Below are 22,352 nucleotides of genomic sequence, written 5' to 3'. Positions count from 1 at the left end.
GTGTGAGTTGCCTTCTTTAAAGTTTGTTGTGAAAGTAAATATATGCTTAAGCAATAATTTGGATATCATAAAGAAGAAAATAATATCCTTCATGTTTCAATATTAGAATATCATTTGTTTGGTATGACCAAGACAACCATTGCAAAATTTATTAGATGAGTAAAAATTTTTGGTTAACTATTCTTTGCAAATTGAAAAATAATCTAGATTATGGAAGCAGATTTTCTCATAAAGGGTGTCATAGTTTACTTTGAGTTAAATTGCGAAAAAAATTTTACAGTTGATTTTTTATAATTACTTTGAGTTTTTATGTTATTAACAGATAAAAAATGTTAAGGTTGGATATATTTTCAGGAAAGCATTAGTGGAGTTTGATTTTCTCCGATTATTGTTGAAAGGTAATAGGCATCTAATGGGGTGATAAATAAATATATATATATATATATATAAATATATTATCCAGTTTGATCCAATTAGTGGTATTAAAAAAATTTAAACTATATTTTTAAAAAATCTCATGTGAAAATGATCGAATTTAAGGAGAGTTTAATCAGATTAAATATTGGTATACTAAATAATCCACAGTAAGCTAGTAAGTAAAAATATGTGAAAAACTATTATGCCTCTTGTTGAACATATAATATAATTTTACTAATTTTTGATATATTCACTCTTTGTGTGGGGTTATTCTGTTATAAATTATCTTCTCTAAGTTTGTTGCGGAGACTTTTGGCTCAATTACTTTTGTGTCTCATCGTGTTTATTAATATCTTCATATCAAAAGGCAAAATGCAAATATTCTTTTGTTAACCTATTTTCACAATATAATGATTAATGACATATGGTAGTTAGCAAATTAAGAGCACAATCAGAGTTCAATAAAAATTTTAGGTGTGGGAGATTTGTTTTGTTTTGTTTTATTTTATTTTTATCTTTTCTGTTGTACGTTCTCAAAATTTCAGATCAATGTATATTAATATTACGGTAAAAACTTCACAAAAGCTTAAATAGCTTAGATGAAGAGAGGATCTTAGTCAAAGTGAAAAATGTAATAGCTCAAACTTTCTTGCAACGTAGTATCCAAATCTTGTCCTATAGATATGGTAATTTATTAGAGTCGTAGGGTTTTTTTTTTTTTTTTTTCTTTGCTTTTTTCAAAAGTCTTGATTATAGTCGACAAACATTTGTTAACAAAAAAAAAAAAAAAACTTTTTAAAAATGTTTTAAAAAATTCCAAAGTATGAGCTTCTTTAGAAAAAAAGTTTTTTTTTTCTTTTGGTTAATTTATATGAGAAATCTAATGAGCTTTTTTTTTAATATATAACTAAATATTTATTAACTTTTTTAGTGAAAGTTTTTTTTTTTCACAAAAATTTATTGTATAAAATTCTATAGGTAAAAAATTTTATTTTCGTCAATTATACTAAATGAATACTTAATTGTATAAAAAGTTAATAATTTGGAGCATCATTCATAAAATTGAGAATTGACCCAAAAAAAAAAAAACCATAAAAATAATGGACACAAAATGGTAAGAGAAAATTATGCTACAAAGACAAATTGTTTTTTTTTTCCTGAAAACTTTGTTGCAGAAAAAAGAGATGACTTTATATGCAAGTTCATCACAGGAAGCAAGTATGGTAAAATACAAAAGAAAGTAAAAATATGATAAAAAAAAATAGCTTCAGAAAATTAAACATATTTATACTATATAAGAACATGAGTTTGAATCAATAATTTATAATTAAAAATAAAAAAGTAAAAATATATTGAAAAAGGAAAGACCTTTCCCGTGGCTACCTGAATAACTGGCAAAAAGCTTCTTTTTTTTTTAATTTTTTTTTAAATTTTGATAAATTAAATGAAAAATAAAAATAAAAATGTTCGATTGAAACTTTCAAATTAAAATTTAATCACGATATTATTGAAATAATAACCTATTTTTTGGCACATATTCTTTTGATTGGGATTTTAAAAATCCAAAAAAAAGGCTCGTCGAGGCATCCTTGGTTCAAATCTTGATCAGCTTGTTGACTAAAATGTAAAAAGTTCTTTTTTTTTTATTGTTCATTGTATCTTGCATTTTCAAAAGCAAGCGCGCTCAAATTTCATTTAGTTATTAGTTAAAAACAAAATTTTAATAAAAACATTATAACTAAAGGAATGAATAAAAACAAATACCAAATACATTTGTACAGAATCTTTAAAAATTTATATTGAATACACCGAACTTTTTAATTCCACAAAAATTTATAAAAGTCTTTTAAATTTTTTTAAGTATGGTAAAAAAATGGATAGAAATATATCACATTTTCACGTTTAGTCGCTCTCTACACGAATATAGCAACATGGTCTCATGGACTTGGGCCAGGTTCCAGGTCCGGCCCATGGAAACAATAACTGCCCAGAAAAGACAGAAGTTGGTGTGTAACCCAAACCTTGGATTGGTTGCTTTAGTTTATAACCTTCTCTCTTGTCTGCTCCCTCTATCTCTCTGTGTCTCTGTGTCTTTTCCCATTACCCAATACTTCGTTGAGCATACCAAGTCCTGCAGTCAAAGCTTTGGCCGCGAGGACGAGGATCCAACCCCAACACATAGACCCAGAGACACAGAGAAAGAGAGATATATGATTATCTGGAACCCAAAAAACCTCTGACCCTTTTGTTCAAAATCAAGCAAAAGCCGACAAACATGCCCACTCTTACCAAGCTTTATACAATTCAAGAAGCTTCCCAGCATAACTCCAAGGACGATTGCTGGGTTGTCATCGACGGCAAGGTACCACTAACCCATTCATCCATGCCTTCGCTTTGCCTTTACATCAACATGTTTCTATCTTCTATGTTCGGTGTTTTGTTTTATTTCTATCCTTTTTCAATTCTTTGGTGTATGTGTTTTGGTTTCTAAGAGATTTTGTATGAATTCTGTGCCGTGTGAAGCAAATATATTTTATTTGATTTTCTTTTTTTTGTTTGTTCGTTTTCATTATGGTTCTTTTTTCAGTTTCTCTATCTGCGTATGCGGATTTTTTTGCTTCCTAGATCTGTTTTGCGTCTTCAACAGTTGTAGTTTGGTTTTATACCATGTGAATTGGCCCATTGGGGTTTGTGGAATTCTGTTATTTGAAATTATGGCCTTGCGATTGATACTACACAGGAATATTTGCAAAAAGATGTTTTATGAGCTTTTATCCACAGGAATATTTGCAAATAGATGTTTTATGAGCTTTTATTCCAAAGTTTCAAGCTTTTTCATGAGGTTTACAATGTTTTGATTTTGTACTTCTTGCTCTGGTTCTCTCAAAGGATTATACCCTTATGACCTCTGTTATATCCTTTATGTTTCTTTCTTGTCCATCCACTAAATTTGCATAGTTACTAAATATACTCCGTGAAATTCATGATGCGAATCATGTTTGAAGATCTTTGTTTCAAAGATCCAAGCTTTTTCATTTTGTTTCCTATGTTTTGATTTTGGGCCTATTGCTTTGATTTAATGAGAGATAGAATTGTACCTGGAATTTAAAATGTAAAAGTTTATGTTTATGGCACAGCCATGGCCTTAAATTCCTATAACAAATTGAGAGAGAATATTCTGAAGATCATTGAATACTCAGTTGAATTTTATAGAGTCAATTTATGTACTTATCCTTTATGTCTTTTGTCATTGTCTAAATTTGGCTTGTAATTAGGTTGACTCCATGAAATTCAATAAGTATCCAATGACCCTTCGGAATACTTTCTATCAAATTGTTATTGGAATTTAAGGCCGTTGACTGTATCATTAACTCAATTCTTTGGTTCTCGGTTGATTTGCTGTAGTTTACTTTTTGCCTGCATGTTTTGTGGTTTTTATTATATTTACATAAATTGCATGCAATGGCACACTATTTCAATCTGATATTTGTTACTATTACTAAATTGATAGCTAAAGGTTGGAGTATGGAGTTCGTATCCACATGCTGATGTTGATTCATTGTATGTTTGATATTCGCCCTTACCATTAGGCCTTTGCCCCAAGAACCATTCAGTGTAAAAATAAAGGATGGATACATGGTTAACACATTCCTTTCTTTTTTCTTGTTTGGTTTTCAATTGCATTAGCACATAGCTGATGTTAATTCCTAAAATGTGCTGTTTTTATAGGATACTCTTGGAAGTCAGACCTGTAACCTGTTTTTGACCATGGATAGATGTAGATTTGTATACCAAACATGAGTTTCTAATGCAAATCATTTTTCTCCTAGAACACATAATGAAAATGATTTTCTAATGCATGCAAAACTTAAAAAGCTTGGCTACAATTTGTTTCTGTTATGCGATTGATTTTGGAATGATTAGGATTTTGGATGTTGGGATGGCCTAGAAGAGATTTAAGGGTGTTAAAGGGCAAATATGGTTGCAGATTATATAAATAGTCTTGGGTTCATCTCTTACAGTTTTGGGCTTTCTCTCTCTCTCTCTCTCTCTCTCTGTGTCTATATACATGTATATATTCTAGTTATAACGTAATTATTTTTATTCTTAGTTAGAAGTGGATTTGGTGGTACAACTTTCTAAAATTATGGTTTCAGTATGTATGTATTGAGAACCCCAAAAGTACTGATGGAAATGGAGTTTGTGATGTTTGCTGTATTTTTTCAGGGATAGTGAATGAATCATTCTGTATTATGATGTGACATTGAAATCTTTCCTTTCAAGAATAATTGCCCAATTGCCTGAAATTCTTCGAGTCAATATATATATATATTTTGGTAAAATCTTTGAGTCAATATTGTTGGACCTTTTTCTTTTTTTATTTTTTTTTTTGTCCCTTTAACTTTTTGTTTGAGGGGTGCTTTAACATTCAATTCGGTGTAAATTTTCCTGGTTAGAAGCTCAAGATGCTATGCTAAATTGGTTCGTTGTATTTCTGCTCCTCTTTACAAATTGGTTATGAGTGCCTAGGAGGATTTACAATATGATGCTTGAATTTCGGTCACCCAAGTAAATGTGCATATCCAAAAGTTTGAAATTGATCCCAATATATATTTTAATGGATGTCATAACCGTTGATACTGCAAATGAATAGCCTCCATCTTATCTTAGGTGGCTTATTTCTCAAGCAATATCTTAGTTTCATGTTTGAAATCATTTTCAAGGGGCCGGTTTGTTTGTATTTTTGGTCATGAATCTAGATGCATATCATCTAATTCCCACAACCTTTTCATCTCTGGTTTCCTTCTGTGTTCTTGGAGAAAAAGATTGATGTCTTCGTTGCTCATGTGAATCATTTGGATATCATACATTATTGGATAGGTGAAATTGATGTCTTCTCTCTATAACTCCCATGTACTAATTTGAAACATCTTTTTGTGAAACGTAGGTGTATGATGTGTCATCATATTTGGATGAGCATCCTGGTGGAGATGATGTTTTCTTTGATGTAAGAGGTACTATTTTTATTCTTCCATATTAAATTTGTCATAAACCTCGACCATAACAAGCTGTATCCAACAAAGAAAATCATCCTGAACAACATTTTATTACATGTTGTTTTTAATTTTACTGAAGGAAAAGATGCCATTGAGGAATTCGAAGATGCGGGGCATAGTAAAAGTGCAAGGGAGCTCATGGAGAAGTTTTGCATCGGTGAGCTTGACACCACTCCCATTCCGGAACTTGAAATTACATCCAAGAAAGAAGGTTATTCTAAGAAAGTTGCAGACTTGACAAAGCAATACTGGGCTGTCCCTGTTGCCATTGTTGGCATCTCTGTGGTAGTTGGTTTCTTGTACTTGCGTAAGAAGTGATGCAATACAATTTTGCCTTAGCAAGTTTCTCTCGTCACAATTTTGAATAACTAGAAAGGATGGCTAATTGAGAAACTGTCTTTTTTTTTTTTTTTACAAAATTTTCAAATTTTGGTTTTTGAATAATTAGAAGAACTGCAATTGATTCATTGATATGGAAATTGATGTAAGGATGTCCAAATACGGCAACTCTATTGAAACTGAGAAATTTTTTGCCTCCCATATTTGTGGGTTGGATTCGTTGATTCAAAACTTTGATGTATGCTACATGGATTTATAACCCCAAAAAAAAAAAAAAAAAAATCAAGTTGCATTATTTTTCGAGCTTGTTGATTATGGTCCATCAATTCTTGGTTTTATCTGTGTGTGTGTGTGTATCTATACATATGCACATGGCATTTTTTGTATATTGATTTCGCCGCACGCGTATTAGCATGTGTGGTTGATCAATTCGGTCACATAAAACTTGCTTAATCTGAATTGAGTTGTATTTGCTCACCATTCACAAATAAATCTTTAGATTAGTTCTTTCTTTAAACATATTATTTGGCTGTTTTGTTGTTTTTTTTAATTCAACCCGAAACATTTTATTTTATTTCTTTTATTTTTTCATTTTTTTTTTTAAAATTCTTTATGTTGGATTAGGGGTTGGCAAAATTTCAAAGCAAAACCTCTTTCTTACACCAACAAATTTTTCGTTTAGATATGTTGTATCTTATTAATGAACATTCTAGACATGTTCACTGGTCTATGGACCAGAACATTATTTGGAGTTGGCGACCAAAGAAACAAATTTTAGAGACATTAATTTATAAAAATAAAGAAATAATAAAAAGAAAAAAAAAAGTAGAGACATTCTTTTTTTCTTTTTTTTTTCAATAAAATTACGGAAGGATTTTATCACCAAACCCAAAAGATGAGCGAGAGATTACAAACAAATTTTTGGTACCCATCTCACAAAAACACAGGTGACCCACATGTGGGTTCATATTACATATTTAGTTTATACAAAACAAAAAGAGGGAAACATATAATATATATCTATATATATATATATATATATATATTCTGGAAATTCTGTAGTAAGTACGATTCACATGAGAATCGCAGTATTAATGACGGTTTTTCATAGTATTAACGATGATTTTTTAGAAAATCATTACCAATACTATGAAAAACCGTCACCAATATTATAGTTCTCATGAAAACCGTCCACATTATAGACGAACTGATATATATCTATATATATATATATATATATCCCACGTCAAAAAAAAAATCTTCGGTTATAGGTGGATTCGATATATATATATATATATATATGATAATTGGGCTTTCGGTTTATGAACACTATATAGGCTGGAACAAATGGGCCTTATGCCATGTAGCCCATCACCTCAACCCAAACCAACAAAGCAAGAACAACGATAATAAAACCGAAGAAGAAGACGACGAAAGGGAGGAAGAGGAAGGAGGAGGAAGGGGCAATGGCTTTGCAGCAGCAAGCAGTACAGAAGAACACGCTGTACGTGGGAGGATTGGCGGAGGAAGTGAACGAGTCCATTCTACACGCCGCCTTCATACCCTTCGGAGACATCAAGGACGTGAAGACGCCTCTGGACCAGGCCACTCAGAAGCACCGCTCTTTCGGCTTCGTCACCTTCCTCGAGCGAGAGGACGCCTCCGCCGCCATGGACAACATGGACGGCGCCGAGCTCTACGGCCGTGTTCTCACCGTCAATTACGCCCTCCCTGAGCGCATCAAGGGTGGTGAACAGGGTTGGGCCGCTCAGCCCAGTATGTCCAACTCTCTCCCCTTTTTCTTTTTCTTTTTTTTTTTTTTTTTTTTTTTTTTTTTTTTTTGTTGTGGGAATTGTTTACTGAATTTGTTGAAATTGGTTAATTGGTTTACTGGGTATTTGTTGTTTCTTTTAAACTTTGGGGTTTTGGGTTTAAAGATTCAATTTTTGGCTGTCGATAGCTTCTCGTTCTCTTTGTGTCGAATCTTCTGAACTTTTACGGTGTAGAGTTTGTTACAGGTCAGTTTCATATCTGTCTTCTAGACAGTTCTAACACTCACTGTGATTCTTTTGGTTCATTTAAGGTTTCTAATTAGATTAATTAGTTTACTAGGTGTTTGTTGTTTCTGTTAAACTTTGGGTTTTGGGGTTTAAAGATTCAATCTTTGTCTTTGGTAACTTCTGAGCTTTTTCTAGGGTAAAGTTGGCTATGGCCAGGATCATTGTCTGCGTTCTAGAAAGTAGAAACTCTAGGAAGCCATTGGGATTGTTTTTTATTAATTAAAGGTTTCAAAGGAACAAAACAAGATGCCTCTAATAAACCTTGCGAGAATAAGATGAACGTAGTTCATTTACAAAGCAAAACCTGGATTGCCTTGTGGTTGTGGCCTCACAAAAAATGCCATGATTGATTTTCAAATTCTCCCACTGGTTAGCCATTATTCGAACATGGTTCCGAGCTAGCTAAGCTTGTGCATTGAGTGCTTTGGCAATCGAGGACTTTTTGCCATTTTTTTCAAAATAATGGTCCCTTTGTAATTCTTTATGGTTACGGGGTTTCTAATTTTATTGTTTATACTTTGTGGTAGTTCCGAAATAATGGTATTAAAGAGTGATGAAGCTGTATTTTTTTTTTATTATTATTATTTGTGGGTTTGCTTCAGATAATGGTGTTAAGAGCTGGATGTATAATATTTTCTAATTTTCTGCTTGGTGGATTAATTGTATAATCTCTTTAATTTTTCTCCTTTTCAGTATGGGCGGATGCAGATACATGGTTTGAAAGGCAGCAGCAAGAAGAGGAAATGCAGCGGATTCAGGCAGAAAACCGAGCTGCAATGCAGGAAGCGGAAGAGTTGCACAGAAAGAAAATGGCACAAGAGCGGGAAGGAGAGAAAGAAGATGAAACAGAGGTGAAGGATGATCCCATGGCTAGGGCTGAAGCAGAGGTTCTGAAACAGAATGACTAGCTTCTTAGCAACCACTAGAGCACTCAATCATGGAAATTGTGTTCCTTCTCAAGTTTTTCTTTAACCTGTAACAACTATCCTGTGAAATTTTCAAAGTGAAACAAATACGCCATTTATATAGAGCAGTATCCTTCTATATAACCGAATGAAACGTTCTGTCTGTGTTTATGTGTTTTAATTTAATAGTGACTTCTTCTGGCTTCATACATGAGCTAGAATTGACCCTAGCTCCTGATGGGAGTTTCCAAATGGATTCCTGGGCATTTATGGCTTTGTTTCCTTCAAAGTATTTGAAAATAAAATGTGTTGAATCAAATAGAAGTAGAAGGTAGTTTGAACATGAAATATACCGAATCAAATAACTTTGATACGGGTGGAACAAATACAAAGCACATATTCTGTGAAAGAGAAAAAATGTTTATCTGTTGAATTTCCTAATATAAAACAGAAGATCTCTTCTGTCTCAGCATTGCATCACATAGCTTTGTGGCATCCAGATTATCTCTAACATTATGTACTCTCACAATGTTGGCACCACCCAAGATTGCAGCAGTGATGGAAGCAACAGTAGCAGGGTCCCTTTCAACTGCAGAAGGACGACCGCAAATTTCACCTAAAAATTTCTTTCGGGAAGGTCCAATGAGTAAAGGAGCATGAGACAACGCCAAACTTTTCCTTGCAATCTCTGCTCGAATGTTTGGTAACCCCACAAGTATTTCCAAATTTTGTTCAGTATTCTTTGAGAATCCAATTCCAGGGTCAGTAATTATCCTCCAAGCTGGAATACCCAATAATTCCGCATTTCTCACCCTCGAGTATAACTCAGAGGCAACCTGGTTACAGACATTATCATATTGCAGGTTCTCACTATTCTGCATTGTTGATGGATCACCCCTCATGTGCATTGCAATATAAGGAACTTCAAGGCCTGCAACAACCCTAAACATGTCTGAATCTAACTGCCCAGCGGATACATCATTTATAATATGAGCCCCTTTGCTAACTGCTTCTGATGCAACTTTTGAATAGAAGGTATCTACAGAAACAAGCTTTCCCTCTATTTCAGGCATCCCAAGAATGGCCTCTAAAACAGGGATAAGTCTGTCCATTTCTTCTTCAGGAGAAATCCTGGAAGCCATTGGCCTTGTAGATTGTGCACCGATATCAATCATATCAGCACCCTCGGAAACCATCAAGCGGACCTGAGAAACTGCAGCTTCCACAGATTGAAACTTTCCTCCATCACTAAAACTATCTGGGGTCAGATTGAGGATACCCATGACTGAGGTTTTCTCCGTCCAGTCCCATAAGCCATTTCCAATGGGCAAAACCCTCTTCAGACCTTCCTTTCCAATGAGGGAATCACCACCCATTTTCTCCCATGATCCAAAAAGTCCATTAGAATGTGTAGAGAAAGAATGCCAACAGGCTACTGTATCACTCTCAGTAGCTAATCCCAGTAAATCAATTAAAGGGGCCATTACAAATGGCCTTTCCCAAATTCTTTCATGGGGGACGGTAAGAATATCAGAATTGACCTTGAAATTTCCATGGAACAATATATCCAAATCAATTGGCCTAGGACCATACCTTATACCTCCAGTACGACCCATGTCTTGTTCAATTTTCTTAAGTGCTCCCAATAACTCATGAGGACCAAGCTTTGTAGAAGCTCTGACAGCAGAGTTCAGAAAGTAAGGCTGATCTGTTATATAGGCCGGTGCCGACTCATACAAGCAAGCATGTTTTGTGACTTTTATGCCTGCCTTTTTCATCAACTGCAAGGCTTTATTAAAATTATGCAGTCTGTCACCCACATTACTTCCCAAGGCAATCACTACTTCTTGCTCCTGAAAATGAACTTCCACTGAGGCATTTGCTGATAAGTTGAGGGAGGATGAACATAATCCTACATTGAAGATCAAAACAAGTATCAGGATACTAGCTCAGTTAACTATTTACATACTCATATTATTGATATGACTGTTTGAGACATGTAGCTTCAAGGCTGTTTAAACAATGGAAGGAGACAACAATTTTACCTAATCATATGAGATAAAATTCTAACCATGTCTAGAAAATCCCACAAGCAGAGAGCCCAAGTAAAAGAAACTTCTGTTACAAAGCACTAACACACAAGTCAAAATACATTTTCTCAAACACTTGGTGCCCATAGCGTTTCAGACGCACTAATGACCCGAGCCCACATCATATACAGCTCCCAATACGAATAATGCCCTACACAATTAACTTTGGCACACTTTACAACTAGCAATTCCAATGGTGCTCTATTTCTCTCTATGTGACCATGAGGCATGAGCAATGAAAACCAAGGTCTCCTTCTATGCTGTAGGTTTGTGAACCTAAGCTTTTCGGGCCATTCTTTCATTCTAATGTTAATCCTAACTGATGCAGAGAGACATTGTTAATCCTAAACAAGTGAATTCCCCTCCATCAAGTAAATGACAGTTTTGGGGATTCAAGTGACATTGAAGTTAAAAAATTTCTCATTCCCAGTTTCAAATTCTACAAAATCAAAAACTATATTAACAAGTCAATGCATTTTTCCATAATTATGAGTTAAATTTTACCTTTACAATACTTTGTGACTCCATTCAACCCATGTTTGCTGCGCGCAAGCTGCTTGAATATATTCATGTCAGATGTAGCTTCTCATCAATTTCTGAATTATTGATATTGGCTCAGCGCTCCTCTACTCTTGGAATGCTACATGGAAAAATCACTCCACGTCATATAATTTTAAATTGCTGGAAGAAAACCCTCCACTTCCTCTCTTCTTCTTCTTCTCCTTTCTCTCTATGATTAGGATTACAATTCTGAGTGGTTGGTTTTTATTTTATTTATATTTTTTTATTTGGATTTGAAGAATAAATATTCACATGTTTCTCTTTCGTAGGTGGTGAGTTCTATTGATTTGTCTGCAAGATGGATGTGTGTGTGTGTGTGTGTGAGAGAGAGAGAGAGAGAGAGAGAGAGAGAGAGAGAGAGGCAATATAGAAGGATTTCAAAGATGATAAAGAACAATGTAGAATCCGGAACTCATAACGCAAGAAAGCTCCAAGCAAAGCAAATAATCAGATTAACATGAAAAAAACAATAATAATAAACAACATCAATCTGGGTAGCTTGTTTTCATTGTCACCTGAGAATTACAAGTAGCTAAATATTCAATCTGGGAAGAACAACCACAGGAAGAGAACAAAGGCGGCGAGACTGCAAAACAGAGAACTGGGTATTTCGCTGCATCATCAGTAATACAATCCTAAAAATCCATACTTTTGTTTCATCAATCATGGCCAAACAGCCAAGAAGCGTGGAAAATAAAAAAGTAAAAAATGACTTTTTTTACTTTTTTTTTTTTTTTACCTTATTATAAACTCCTTTAACAGCTACAGTCCCAATGGGTCCTAGAAAGAGAGAGAGTGTGTGTATGTGTGTGTGTGTTCCCGAATTGGTAGGAAATGGAGGGTTAAAACCAAGTGAGTAAAGGTAGAAATTTGGATGAACGACGGGGAAGTTTTGCCGGGGCGTTGTAAAGAGCAGCACAGCCCGAAGTTGTAAAAACGCCTCGTCGTTTTATGCATTTTGAACTGCTTTTGTTGGGCAGTCGTTGAACTTGGAGCTTAAACCCATAAATAAATAAATAAAATAAAAAACACAAAACCCAAAAAAGAACAAGCCCCTCCTAATCCTAGACCCTGGAGTATCTCCTCTCCCGCTTAAGTAGTTGGAAGGAAACTTATAGAGAGCTTAAATTCCAAGCTTTGTAGGTATCCTAGGTTCAACTTGGGATTGCTTGGGGAAGCAGAAGAAATCGTGTTCTCAGCCCTCTTTCTATGGCTTCTCTTTCTTTTGCTTACTTTCTTTCATTACCCAGGTTCTGTCTCTCTGGATAATCCTTTATTTACATTCTTATTATGCATTTGAAAAGTTTCTTGCTTTTGTATAAACACAAGAATAGAGAATCTTTTCTGGGTTCCTTTTTTTTTTTTTTTTTTTTTTTTAAAGAGTTCTAAGAAGATAGATATTTATGGAATGAAAGAAAGTTTTGATATTCTAACGTTAAAGAAATTACTCCACCAAGCTTCTTTAGGCACAAATCAGAAATATTTATAATAACAGTGAACTTGTTGTGACTGAAAATATGCAGATGCCATTCGAATTGGAAGAACACTATGCCACATAATTTCGTTCAACTTCCAGGTTTTAGATTGCAGAATGCAAAATGCGGTCTTGCAGCTATATCCAGAAAGAAAAGTGCAGAAAAGTTGGGTCAAGAGGCAGATGAGGTTGTTGTGAAGAAAAAGACAACTAGGACTTCTAAAAGGACTAGGAAGAAAGCCACAGCCAAAAGTCCAGAAGAGAATTCTGATTCAGAAGTAACTAGTGAGACGAGTGAGGAAAGATTAATTTCTGCATCCAGTGAAGATTCCAAGAGAACCCCACGAAGGACTCGAAAGAAAGGTATTGCCTGTGTCTCTATCCAAGTCTTTATATTTAGTCTTTATCTATATCTCAATTGTCTGCGCTAAAACTGAAAATTGAATAATTTCCAGCTGCATCTGCATCTACTTCTTCTAGCCTGGTGGAAGAGAAAACCGAGAAGAAGGTAAGGAAGAGGAGGAAGACTAAGAAGAATAATGAGGATTTGGTTAGTGAAGGTGAAGTTAGTGAGTCTGGGGAATCTACATTCATTGCAAATGTGGTGGAAGAGAGTGATGATGATCTAGGATTGGAACTAGATGAGGGAGAAGATATTAGCTTCACCTATGGCTGGCCCCCTCTTGTTTGCTGCTTTGGAGCTGCACAACATGCTTTTGTGCCATCAGGAAGGCCTGCCAATCGGCTAATAGATTATGAAATACATGAAAGAAAGAAAGATGCATTATGGGCCCCTGAAAAATTTGTTAGAGCTCCTGGAGGATCTGCTGGGAGTGTTGCAATTGCTCTCGCAAGTTTGGGTGGTAAGGCTGCTTTCATGGGAAAACTTGGAGATGATGAGTTTGGTCGGGCCATGCTTTACTATATGAATGTTAACCATGTTCAAACCAGGTGTGTTCGCATCGATGCTAAAAGAGCAACAGCATTATCACATATGAAAATTGGTAAAAGGGGTCGCCTGAGAATGACTTGCGTCAAACCCTGTGCTGAGGATTCCTTATCAAAGACTGAAATCAATATTGATGTTCTGAAGGAGGTAAAAACATTTTTGTCCTAGGGGAATAGATGTTGGTTCTCATACAGTTGAAAATTGTATTTTGGTTGGTTTATACCATGTATTCAATTCCTGTGGTTGATGAACATCCTACAACTTGGAATCCTGCCTGTTGTGGTGCCACCATTCAATTCCTATAACATCTTTCTTCAAGATTGTCTGGTTGGTGCATTTGATGGTACAACATAAAATTGTTCTTTGTTAAATGAAAAAGCATAGGGATTGTTGTTCATATCATCCTTCGTCTCCTTCTTTGTCTTCTATTTTTTGGCTTTACTGTTTTAGTGTTATAGGCTTTAGAAGGTTGATATTTTATATCGTTGTCAATTTTATCTGCATGTGCTGCTATCTTCTTGAAATTAGGAAACATTTATGAAGTTGCTTGTCGTGAGTATATGAGATCATCATACTTAATTTGTTTGTTCTGCTAGTCACTTACCGCGTCACATTTGTTTGCTCTCTATAATTTTTTGCATTTTTATAACCTTTCATTCAGGCAAAGATGTTCTATTTTAGCACACATTCTATGCTTGATCAAAATATGAGATTGTCCACATTGCAAGCTATCAAGATTTCAAAGAAATTAGGAGGAGTTATTTTCTACGACGTAAACCTTCCATTGCCATTGTGGCGCTCTAGTGAAGAAACCAAGTTGTTCATACAGCAAGCATGGAAACTTGCGGATGTGATTGAAGTTACTAAACAAGAACTTGAGTTTCTATGCGGAATTGAGGCCTCAGAGGAATTTGACACCAAAAACAATGACATATCTAAATTTGTCCATTATAAACCTGACGTGATTGCACCCCTTTGGCATGAGAATCTTAAGGTCTTGTTTGTGACAAATGGGACTTCAAAGATACACTACTATACTAAGGAGCACAATGGTGCTGTTAATGGAATGGAGGATGCCCCCATTACTCCTTTCACTTGTGATATGTCTGCATCTGGAGATGGCATTGTTGCAGGTATGATTTTATGGTTATGCATACTATTGATTATGAATATTGCTGTTGTATGGGCTCTATCACTATTCCATGGGAGCCATGGTTTTGTGTGTCATCATGTCGGCTTGGGAAGGATTGTGAAGGTTCCAGATTAGAAATGGTTCACACAAGAATGCAAAGACAAGCCTGATAGTTTTAATCTACTAGCTTTTTCTTAGATGTAGAATGTCTTTTGGTTTAAGATTAGATTACAACTAATGGTTTTCTACACTGTACATTCTTTAAACTTCCCCATTTGCATACAACAAAATTTATAGCAAGAATTTTAAAGTTATTTGGTTTAAGATTAGATGACAACTAATGGTTTTGTGCGCCGAACTTTTAAGCTTCCTCAATTGCTTACAAAAAATTTATAGCAAGAATTTTGTATCTTTTAGTTTTTGGTTTTTCACATCATAGTAGCTGCCTTGAGAAGCTTATTGCATTGCATTTGACTTAAAAATATGACATCATTCTCTTATAACAATAGCTTCATATTAATGGGTTTGTTACTCCAAGACCCAATTTCTTAGGATAGTTAAAGCACCTTGACAAGATACACAATGTTTGTGGTTGATCTCAAATTCCTACCCAAAAATTGAATGAAATTTATCAAGTATCTGGGAAAATGGCATGCTTACAACATTCAATAATAAAGCAGTTTATTACACGGCTGAAATCTGCTGCAAAGAGAACTAAAATACATGTTATTCCTCTCTTACAATGATCAATTATGCATGCACATTTGCATAAGAATGTTTAGCACTTAATTTCAAAATATTTGCAAGTATCTAGGAAGAGCTTTATCTTCTTCCATAAAAAACAGAATCCCCATGTCTCTCAAGTCGTCTTTTAACGTTCTTTCAGGTCTCCTGAGAATGTTGACAGTTCAGCTAGATCTAATTACTGACAAAATATACTTAGAGCGCTCTATCAAGTATGCAATTGATTGTGGGGTCATAGATCAATGGAAACTTGGGCGAGTTCGTGGCTTCCCTCCTAAAGAAGACATGGAAGAAGTGGTTCCTGATCCATATGGCATAAGGTCAATAACAGAAATGGAATACCGCACGTTAGAGCCTGTGAGTTGATCCTGGTGGTTTTCACAGCTGAGTATGATTGTATTGTGTTATACTCCTTAGAAATCCTGAAAGTTTTCCCGCCTTTTGTAAAGTAAACTGATTAGATTTTGCTTCTTTTTATTAACAAGCTGACATGTATCTCCAATTGTGAATCACACCAGTTTTGTAATTCCAGGGATAGATCACAGCTTGAGAATTTCAATTTATCTTATCTTCATCTGGGTTTTAGTACTCAAAAATATTAGAATAACATATTTTTTAAATCTGCACTTTTCACATTTTGATAGGTCATTTGCAAACTATATATAAACTCTACATGTCATAAGCTGTCTTGGGTTTTGAGTAATAATCTATGCACCAAAAACAAAATTAAAAAAAATAACATATCACTTTGTATTAAAATTTGATAAAATTATATGATGACAGGTATCATTATTTGATTTTCATGAGTGTCTCCGTCGCTTGCGCCACAAGGAGATATATAAAACATCAAGTCATCGAAGAAATACTATCTAATATGATGTCCAATGTAAACCATACAGGAGATTGAGCACATCAATTTCACCATGTCTATTTGAGAGAGAAAAATGACATAATTTTGGGCATTGGAAAACAATATTAATCTTATCCCGCACAAATGAATAGCCTTTCCTGTCACTTTCTTTAAAAAGATTGGAGATGTTTTAGTTGTTTTCATTCATTAATTTATGATAGTTTTAAGATTTAAGGGTAGGTGAAAGTACCTACGCTTTGAATTTAGCTCCTAGGAGTCTCACCCTGAGCAATGTTATGATGCCAATTCCCCATCTTTTTTTATGCTAAATTAACCATTTTTTTTTTGTTTCATGGATAATATTGCCAACAAAGAACTTGAACAGCCTTAATACTAATAAACTTGAGTTTGGAGAAGGTTGTGACTAAAAATGTAGCCTTACTACCTCAGTAATTTCCTTATGAGCATCTAAATCATGGTTCCATGAACAGATAGCTTTTACCATTTTTTTGTTGCTATCTTAATCTCTTAAGTGAACATGTTCATCAAGATATGATGCTATCTTGTAGCATCAAGCCCTAAAGAATCTAAAAATTAAGAACATAAAAAAGGAAAAGATTGCATGAATATATAAAATCCTAAATAAACAAATATGCTACAAGGACACATGCGAAAAACAAAACTGCACAAATAAATGAAAAATATTTTAATTTGTCTAATATTTGTTGCTCAATGAAAGCCGTAATAAAAATGAAAACAATATGGATGGAACTGGACCACCAAAAGAAAAGGAAAAGTTAATAATGAGATATTTAAGAGGAAAAAGACCAAAGCTAAAAATTAAATACTGTGAGAAACCCATAAACAATTTTTGAAGAAATTACTGCCAATTAAACTACCTAAAAAAAATAATAATAAGAAATACTTTTTTAAGGTACAAAACCTAAATGGCTTTTGGATGGTGAGCTGGGCCCAGACCTGCAATAAAAAATTGACCAATCATTACCCTCTGAGACAATTTTCATTTAAGCAAAATCTTGATGTCCTTATTTGTTCCCCAAGAGCCAGTAGGAAGTTAGGAACTATGGAAGCATTACATCCACACAGTAGCAACAAATACAAACAGTTAAAAACAGAAATTTAAATAGCATTCTCTTATTCATACCCCATTACCACGTCTACCTCCGTCTTATTCTATATTTTACTTGGAACTAGTTTTCTTAACCAAGATCAATCAAACCAGAATCAGAAAAAAAATAAAACTAGAGTTAAAATTAAAAAACAGGCTTTTGCATCGAGGCCCCAACTTTATTAACCTCTTGTTACAAAAAAGAAAAAAAGAAACAGGCAGAAAAAAAAAAAGAAAAAAGGATAATCACACTTCTCCAATCTCCCCACAGAAGAGAGGAAGACAAAGCAAAATGGAGAATATTAGCCCAAAAACAAAAAGAAGAAAAGTAAAAATGATGAAGAAAACAGATCCACAAGCCTCGAATCTCTTCACTAAATACAAACATACATTTTGGCAAGAGGAGATTGACCCTACTTGGAAAATTGAGAGCCATCAAGTTTTGAGGCAGCTGGCTTGTCGAAAAACCAAACCAACTTCCCTGTTGTTGGTTGGACCATCCTTGCAGGTACCAAGGGGCAGTCAGGTCCCACGTCGTCGAGTGCCAAGTGTACTGCTTCGGCTTTGCTGTCACCTGTCACGACTACAACTACGTTGGAAGCTGAGTTGATGACAGGCAAAGTGAATGTAATTCTCTCAGGTGGTGGCTTGGGGGAGTCAGTAATGAAAGTTACCCATTCATCTGTTTCTTCAAGCGCTGAGTGATTGGGAAATAGTGAGGCAACATGGCCATCAGAGCCCATTCCAAGAAGGATGAGATCAAACTTTGGGCAATCACTAGTGTCGGATACACTAATGATGCGTGATTTAACTACCTGTCGAATGACGAACTCATACTCATTAGCAGCCTCTTCTGCAGACACTGAATCATTAATAGAATGCACATGGCTGGGAACAATTGGTACCTGCAAACATGAAATCAAACTACCATGAAAACCACTATAGTAAGGAAATAAACAAACTAAAGGAGGCAATGAAAACTGCTTCCATTCTTGAGTAAAATATTTTGAGTGAATGAATTGAAAAATTGGCCATTAGTAACATCACTCCTAGACTTAACAGTTATCTAGGGAAGTTTTTGCAATCTCTGAATCATTCAAGGAACTAGATTATTGTCATAGTCTACCCAAATATTTTGTCTCCATTATGAGGCTTATGTTGTCCCTTAGAAACGAAAGAGCTAATATAATTTGGCACCTCAAGTACTTGGAAACAGATACTTGTAAATTCCATGGAGACTCATCCCATTCATCAATACAGCTCAATAGTGCTTTGACCAAAAAGAACTGACCAGTTATGAAATTATCATGTAACCGTTTGTAAGAAAACTTTGACACAGATGATCTATTTTGTTTGTGTCTACCAGTTCGTCGTTTTCATACATTCATAAAGAAGAAGCAAACATATGTAATTATTTCTAACAAAAAACTCCTGAACACAAACAGATAATCTCCCAATCATTGATGAAAAGGTCGATATCTGATATATGTCTTTGTGTCAAATCACAACAACCAAGTTCATATAAACCAATCATAGATGCACCAAATAAAAGGGAAACACCAAATGGACTAAATAGTTTGACCTGCTATAAAGCTTATAATTTAGTTCTGCTGCAATCAACATAAGTTGAGCATCAGGGGCCAAACTGCTTCCAGTTAAATGCAAAGCACAACTAACAAAATCTTGCTTATTCTGTTATAAATAACATAGTTACCTATAATTTTGGTGCGTCTCAACTGTCATTAGATAAGAGAACTTGGATGGAACCAAAAGTCACACAAGTACCTCCAAATATCATTTTCAAATGCTATTTGGAATCCAACAAGATATGCTTAAACAAACATATTTCATTCAGAAATTATCATTATGGCACTACGGCTCTCAAATAATCAGCTAAAATGCATTTCAGGTTGCAGAGAACACCAAGATACCATCAAAGCACAAACAAGGGCGCAACATTTAACATACAGGATGAAACAACTACAGAATAAAACAACAAATCAAGGAATGTCACCATGAATTAAAATATCTGTATGTGTGTGTATTTACATTATATGGAGGGGCAAAAAAGAATTTTATTGTATTTTTAATGCTTTTCTAAACAAACACAAATAATAATAGAATTATTTCTGGGGTCATATTAGCCAAATAATTAGTTCTGAGGTCACATTTTAGATTTTAAGCATAACTTATCAACTATAAAAGTTTCCACAGGGAGTACAAAACATAAAAACATAAGATCCACTCTTCCATTTCGAATTTGCAAAGATTTAGACAATCATTGTAGAAAGCATTAAAATATAACTCAGAAGGGACACTGAATGAATTCCCAAAGTGCCTATGCAATTGTGTAAGCAGTGGTTTTACCTAATTACTATAAGAACTTAAAGAATTAAGGATACCTGAAATTCATACCTAATAATCTTAAGGATTCTGTCAAATGTAACAAAGGTTCTTATACAATTGTGTGGTTAAAGTAAGAAGAAATTTTGACTGCATGATATGGTATGGAAGAGAATTGGCACCATATTTAATTCATGCTAGTTACCCTCTCGAGAAAACATAATAATTCGAACAAGGATAAGGCCAATTTGAGCAGGAATAACAATCACACCCCCAAAATCGATACTGAACACTTATTGTTACCTATTTACTCATTTCCCTTCATTTGGTTCTTAAAGTAGTGAAGACTGGAAATAGAAAAGCAACAAATGCTCATGAAAGGAAACCGATGTCTACCGTTTCCCATTAACATGTTAAGGAAGGGAATTTTTTGGGAAAAGGAAACAGCAGAGGAATAGTTTAAGGTACAAACCTTGAAGAGAAGGCCATCCCTTGCAAGCTTGTAATTGCTATCAGCATGGCTTTTTGCTACAACACGCTCATCGGCCCAAAATACATACCATCTCGCCCAGTCTACAGTCTTGTTATAAGGAGCTTCGCAGAGTTTTCTGTTTTCCACCATAAATTTAAAAGAAAACACCAAAATCATAAAACCAAAGAAACCAAATTTGACAAAGATAGGCATTGATACCCCATTAAGCTAATGAGAGAACCACCAGATAAAGCAATAGCAAATACACCTCGCTCCTTCACTGATGCCTCTGATAATTCGGCAATATAGTCTGCCAAATCAGTGCTAAGCTCATCCAAACTTTCATGAATCCTCAACTCCCTATCTTTATGAGCCCCAGAAAGAGCCATGCTTCCTGGAAGATTATCAGTATTGCGGCAAGAAAAAAGGATCAAATTCAGGAAAATGGACCATAACATTCATCCATTTGCAGCTCATTGAGATAGAATTTTATTAAGGAACTAAAAAATCTAGATCACTTTTAGTCTCAAAATCCAAAATCCAGAACATATAAACATATATATGTATATTTATTTATTTAACATTACAATTTGAGATTCATGAATAAAAACACAGATAACTATAAAGACAACAATTCAAGAGGAAATCTCTGTATGCATGAAGTTTTAAACGACAACAAGACTATAATCCAACTAAAGTCTAGGATGATCATAATCAAGAGATCAACAATATACATATATAATCCATCCGAATCAAGTTTGGAGTTATCAAACGAATGAATCTCTTTCCCCAATAGAACCCAAATCACAGAACAATTTCAACTCACATTCCATTCCATTCAGAGAAAAAAAAAAAAAAAAATTACTCACACAGAGATTAAAAAATATAAAAAGAGATACAATCTCATGCAGTGTATAGAAACTGCTACAACTTGCAAATTGCAAAACAAATTACAACCCAAAAAAAAAAATAATAATAATCAGGGAAAAAAAAAAAAGTGGGGTTGCTTACAAAGGAGGAGGAGGAGGAGGAGGAGGAGGAAGAAAGGGGTGGCAAGAAGCGAGAAACAGACAACGGAAGATGGGTATGAAGACGAATTTATTATAATTTATAAAATAATGAAATCAGACTCCAAGTCTAATCCATTTTACTGATTATAATATAAATCTTCACAACAAGTTTACAATAATTTTACCTTCTGGGCTTCCACGTGCATCCAATGATCGTGACAAAACACACACACACCACAGCTCTCTCTCTCTCTCTCTCTCTCTTCTCGAAGTAAACGGATAAAACTAAACAAGAAAGAAAGAAAAATCCAAATAAAAATAAAAACTTGAAACCCACCCTCTAATTCTCTGTCTCAGTCTCTCACTTTCCCTTTAAAGTTGCCTCCAGAGTCTATCCTAAATCTTCTGCTACAACATCTCTCTTTAAAAGAAGGAAGGAAGGTAGAGATACAAATAAATAATCAATACATGTAGTTACAACATGAGAGAAGTAGTCTTTTTGAGTCAAAATTAAATTTGCCCAAATAAAATAAAACAAAATTACATTAACAAAAAAATAAAAATAAAAAAATTCTGTTGTAAATCAAATTATGGTAGCTGATATTAATTTTTTGGTAAGCGAGAAAAAAAAAAAAACTGAAACAGCAGCCAAACACCTGTCCACAAGTGGTGCTGACAAATGTTACAATGCTACTTTTGTCTTGCAACTCCAAAACAGAATATGTGAATTATGTTTCTGAACTCAAATCAATAATCTAGATGGTGGTGGGGTTTTATTTATTTTTTTCTTTTTCTTTTTCATTTTTTTTTCTTGGTTTAT

General features: G+C 34.4%; 5 protein-coding genes across 7 annotated transcripts; 3 read left to right on the top strand and 2 right to left on the bottom strand.

Annotated features, from left to right (window-relative positions):
* The first annotated feature begins 2,462 nt into the window (after positions 1 to 2,462).
* On the top strand, positions 2,463 to 6,116 carry LOC125418798 (cytochrome b5). Its single transcript, XM_016039680.4, has 3 exons — positions 2,463 to 2,779; positions 5,366 to 5,432; positions 5,554 to 6,116. The coding sequence occupies exons 1-3, from the start codon at positions 2,693 to 2,695 to the stop codon at positions 5,790 to 5,792; spliced, it is 393 nt and encodes a 130-aa protein (XP_015895166.3). The 5' UTR covers positions 2,463 to 2,692; the 3' UTR covers positions 5,793 to 6,116.
* Positions 6,117 to 7,233: 1,117 nt separating this feature from the next.
* On the top strand, positions 7,234 to 8,985 carry LOC125418595 (uncharacterized). The gene is made up of 2 exons (XM_016039695.4): positions 7,234 to 7,589; positions 8,567 to 8,985. Exons 1-2 carry the CDS (start codon positions 7,280 to 7,282, stop codon positions 8,779 to 8,781), a joined length of 525 nt encoding a protein of 174 aa, XP_015895181.1. The 5' UTR covers positions 7,234 to 7,279; the 3' UTR covers positions 8,782 to 8,985.
* An 83-nt stretch (positions 8,986 to 9,068) lies between these two features.
* Positions 9,069 to 12,309, bottom strand: LOC107429058 (folate synthesis bifunctional protein, mitochondrial). The gene is made up of 4 exons (XM_048463239.2): positions 12,169 to 12,309; positions 11,945 to 12,030; positions 11,373 to 11,508; positions 9,069 to 10,690 (listed from the first exon to the last, which is right to left on the bottom strand). Exons 3-4 carry the CDS (start codon positions 11,437 to 11,439, stop codon positions 9,216 to 9,218), a joined length of 1,542 nt encoding a protein of 513 aa, XP_048319196.1. The 5' UTR covers positions 11,440 to 11,508; positions 11,945 to 12,030; positions 12,169 to 12,309; the 3' UTR covers positions 9,069 to 9,215.
* A 153-nt stretch (positions 12,310 to 12,462) lies between these two features.
* On the top strand, positions 12,463 to 17,953 carry LOC107429057 (fructokinase-like 2, chloroplastic). The gene is made up of 5 exons (XM_016039693.4): positions 12,463 to 12,679; positions 12,953 to 13,266; positions 13,359 to 13,999; positions 14,514 to 14,985; positions 15,871 to 17,953. Exons 1-5 carry the CDS (start codon positions 12,639 to 12,641, stop codon positions 16,092 to 16,094), a joined length of 1,692 nt encoding a protein of 563 aa, XP_015895179.3. The 5' UTR covers positions 12,463 to 12,638; the 3' UTR covers positions 16,095 to 17,953.
* LOC107429034 (probable 6-phosphogluconolactonase 1) lies at positions 17,847 to 21,949 on the bottom strand. 3 transcript variants are annotated; one of them, XM_025078527.3, is made up of 4 exons: positions 21,718 to 21,949; positions 20,742 to 20,916; positions 20,523 to 20,658; positions 17,847 to 18,612 (listed from the first exon to the last, which is right to left on the bottom strand). In XM_025078527.3, the coding sequence occupies exons 2-4, from the start codon at positions 20,909 to 20,911 to the stop codon at positions 18,121 to 18,123; spliced, it is 798 nt and encodes a 265-aa protein (XP_024934295.1). In that variant the 5' UTR covers positions 20,912 to 20,916; positions 21,718 to 21,949; the 3' UTR covers positions 17,847 to 18,120. The 3 variants fall into 3 exon arrangements, with proteins under 3 accessions (XP_024934295.1, XP_024934296.1, XP_015895148.1); XM_025078528.3 differs by lacking the exon at positions 21,718 to 21,949 and adding an exon at positions 21,534 to 21,689 and having other exon boundaries at positions 17,847 to 18,522; XM_016039662.4 differs by lacking the exon at positions 21,718 to 21,949 and adding an exon at positions 21,534 to 21,688.
* Positions 21,950 to 22,352: the final 403 nt, after the last annotated feature.

The sequence above is a fragment of the Ziziphus jujuba genome, chromosome 12, assembly GCF_031755915.1.
Source record: "Ziziphus jujuba cultivar Dongzao chromosome 12, ASM3175591v1".
NCBI lineage: Eukaryota > Viridiplantae > Streptophyta > Magnoliopsida > Rosales > Rhamnaceae > Ziziphus > Ziziphus jujuba.
Note: the sequence above shows the minus strand (reverse complement) of the source record. Positions and strands in the feature narration are given on the sequence as shown.